Raw genomic sequence first — 2,846 nt, forward strand, 5'->3', positions numbered from 1 at the left:
AGAATACATTTAAATGATTGATTTCCTGTACAGCTCCCCCATTAAGAAGCTGTTTTGTTCCTACTGAAATGGAACCACCACTTAAGGGCTGTGAAATCATGGAGGTTTCTGTGAAGAACTCAGCCAGAGAGACCTGTCCTTGTCCAAGCCAGATGCACCTCACCAACATGTGCAGAGCCCAAAACTGCATGGGCGGGGGGGAGCATTTCTTATTCTTCTCCGGCTTCTGAGCTGACTCTCAGATGGTGATGTCTATTCTGTTGGGTTGTATAAATTGCTAGCCATGCATCCCCCCCAGAAGGCACCCTGGAGTGCCAAATTCGTGCACGCGCGCACGCACGCATGTGTGTGTGTGTGTGTGTGTGTGTGTATGCATGTGTGTCCAAGTCTTCCTGTGTTGTGCTGTATTGTATAGTAGATTGGAGAAGCAGGACTCCTAGGTTTAATAGGGGTGAGTCATGCCTCAGTCATGCCCTTTGGAAAGAACTTTAAAATAAGTGCCAGTGGGCTCTCCGGACTGTTAAATGAGGGATTGAAAGGTCATAGTAAAAATGTTGGCAAACCGAAAGAAAACGCACATGTTATCTCATAAATGAAGAAACGGAGGCCTGGAGAGGTTCCATGACCTGCCCAAAGCCACACAACTAGTTAGTGGTAATAGACCCAACCTACAGCCTAATTCTCGTGGCTCTTAATTAGTGCTCATTTCCTATGTCACACCACCAAAGGTAGCCTGTAAACAAAGCAAACCTGTGAAGGCATTCGGAATATACTTTTCTGTGTCCTTATAGCATTTATCACCATTTATTAAAATTATTTGTTGACGTGTTTCCTCCAGTAAATTATGAGGTCCTTAAAATAAAAAAATATGTATTTATTTATTTGCTTCCCCTGTGCCTAGACCCAGTGCCTTACACATAGTGGGCACTAAACACCTTTGGGAGAAAATTCATATTTATTTTGAATTTGTCCTGACCATTCTTACAGGAAGCTACGAAGTGGCCATAGTGGGAAGATATATCAGTTAGGGTCCAGCCAAGGAAACAGAAACTACTCCCCATCTTTATAGGGCATATACAGTATAGGAAATTAGCTACATAGCATGGAAGAACTGGGAAGACAAACAGGGGATCGTGAGGTAATGATCAGAGATTATTAATGGAGGGAAATTGGGAGGAAGTGGTGCTAAAAGAAGTGTTTAATGGGAACTAGCATCATGGAGGGAATGGTTGTGCTGTAGGATCTGGGGTCTTCGTGGAGATGGACCCAAAGCTGGAGGCCCCAGAGACAGAGGAGAAATACCCATGTCCCCTCCTACCACCACTGTCTTGTCAGTAAATGGAGAAGGAAAGAGGACATGGTCCCTGGGAGCCTGACCCACTCCTCTGGTGTGCTTGGTGCATCACTTCCACTAACACATGGAGGTCCTTCAAGATGATCCACTTCTCTTCGTGCTAATTCACTGCGCACCAAGTAGCCCTCCAACCTGAAGCCTAATTCTATTTGCCATGTTGTTATTTCAACCAAAGTGTGAAAAACTTTTTTTTAAAAAAATAACTGGTCAACTGATCCACAAGTAGAGGGGGGAAAAAATCAGTGAAAACAACTAAAATTTGTTAGTTTAGGGGTTTCTCTTGCTTTTTTTGTAAATTATGAATGAAGGACCTAGAAGATATGCAGATGGCCAACAAACATATGAAAGGATGCTCAACATCACTAATCATTAGAGAAACGCAAATCAAAACTACTGTGAGGGGCGGGTCCCAGGAGCTCGGGCAGCCGGAGGAGCGGCAGCAGCCAGGCAGCCCAGCTTTGCGAAGGCTCTCGGCGCGCCGCGGCCCGCAGGCACCGGACACGCGCCTGCCCCGCCGTCCAGATGCCCAAGAGGAAGGTCAGCTCAGCCGAGGGGGCTGCGAAGGAGGAGCGCAAGAGGAGATCGGCGAGGGTGTCAGCTACACCGGCTCCCGCAAAAGTGGAAACGAAGCCAAAAAAGGCGGCAGGAAAGGATAAATGTTCAGACAAAAAAGTGGAAACAGGGCTTCCCTGGTGGCGCAGTGGTTGAGAGTCAGCCTGCCAATTCAGGGGACACGGGTTCGTGCCCCGGTCCGGGAAGATCCCACATGCCGCGGAGCGGCTGGGCCCGTGAGCCATGGCCGTTGAACCTGCGCGTCCGGAGCCTGTGCTCCGCAACGGGAGAGGCCGCAAAAGGGAAAAGGGGAGCAAAGGGAAAACAAGCTGAAGTGGCTAACCAAGAGAATGGAGAAACTAAAAACAAGGAGACCCGAGCTTCTGATGAAGCAGGAGAAAAAGAAGCCAAGTCTGATTAATATCACACACCTGGTTCAGTGGCCCCAGTCTCCCTTCTTGTACAATCCAGATGAATATTTTTATCAACTCTTTTGTAAATGCAAGTTTTTTAGTAGCTCTAGAAATATTTTTTAAAAGGAGGGAATCCCACCTCATCCCATTTGTTAAGTGTAAATGCTTTTTTTTAAGAGATGAAATCATTTGCTGGTTGTTTTTTTGGTAAAACCAGAAAATAGTGGGATATTGAATATGGGAGGTTTTGATTGTCTTGGGTGTCAGCTTAACATTCCACAGATGGAGGGTAGCTTTTCTATCCTATAATACAAAGCATACTAAATGGCAGTTTGGAGTCAGTTGTGCATTTAATGTTTTAAATACTTTATATTACTTCTCTTTCCAGGTTGTTTTTGGTAGAATTGTTTCCTAAAGCAAACCACTCACCCCTTGATCTTGGCTCTCCTGGACAGAATTTTGTGCACTCTGTAACATATTTGGTCATGGTTGTCCAGTTCTTCTAGAAACTGTCAATGTGCTATGAA

At 45.6% G+C, this 2,846-nt stretch overlaps 1 protein-coding gene across 1 annotated transcript; it reads left to right on the plus strand.

Annotated features, from left to right (window-relative positions):
• The first annotated feature begins 1,876 nt into the window (after nt 1–1,876).
• LOC112395282 (non-histone chromosomal protein HMG-14-like) lies at nt 1,877–2,327 on the plus strand. The gene is made up of 2 exons (XM_024738403.1): nt 1,877–2,054; nt 2,197–2,327. The coding sequence occupies exons 1-2, from the start codon at nt 1,877–1,879 to the stop codon at nt 2,325–2,327; spliced, it is 309 nt and encodes a 102-aa protein (XP_024594171.1).
• The last annotated feature ends 519 nt before the right edge of the window (nt 2,328–2,846 follow it).

Source organism: Neophocaena asiaeorientalis, unplaced genomic scaffold (genome assembly GCF_003031525.2).
Source record: "Neophocaena asiaeorientalis asiaeorientalis breed wild unplaced genomic scaffold, Neophocaena_asiaeorientalis_V1.1 scaffold258, whole genome shotgun sequence".
Lineage (NCBI taxonomy): Eukaryota > Metazoa > Chordata > Mammalia > Artiodactyla > Phocoenidae > Neophocaena > Neophocaena asiaeorientalis.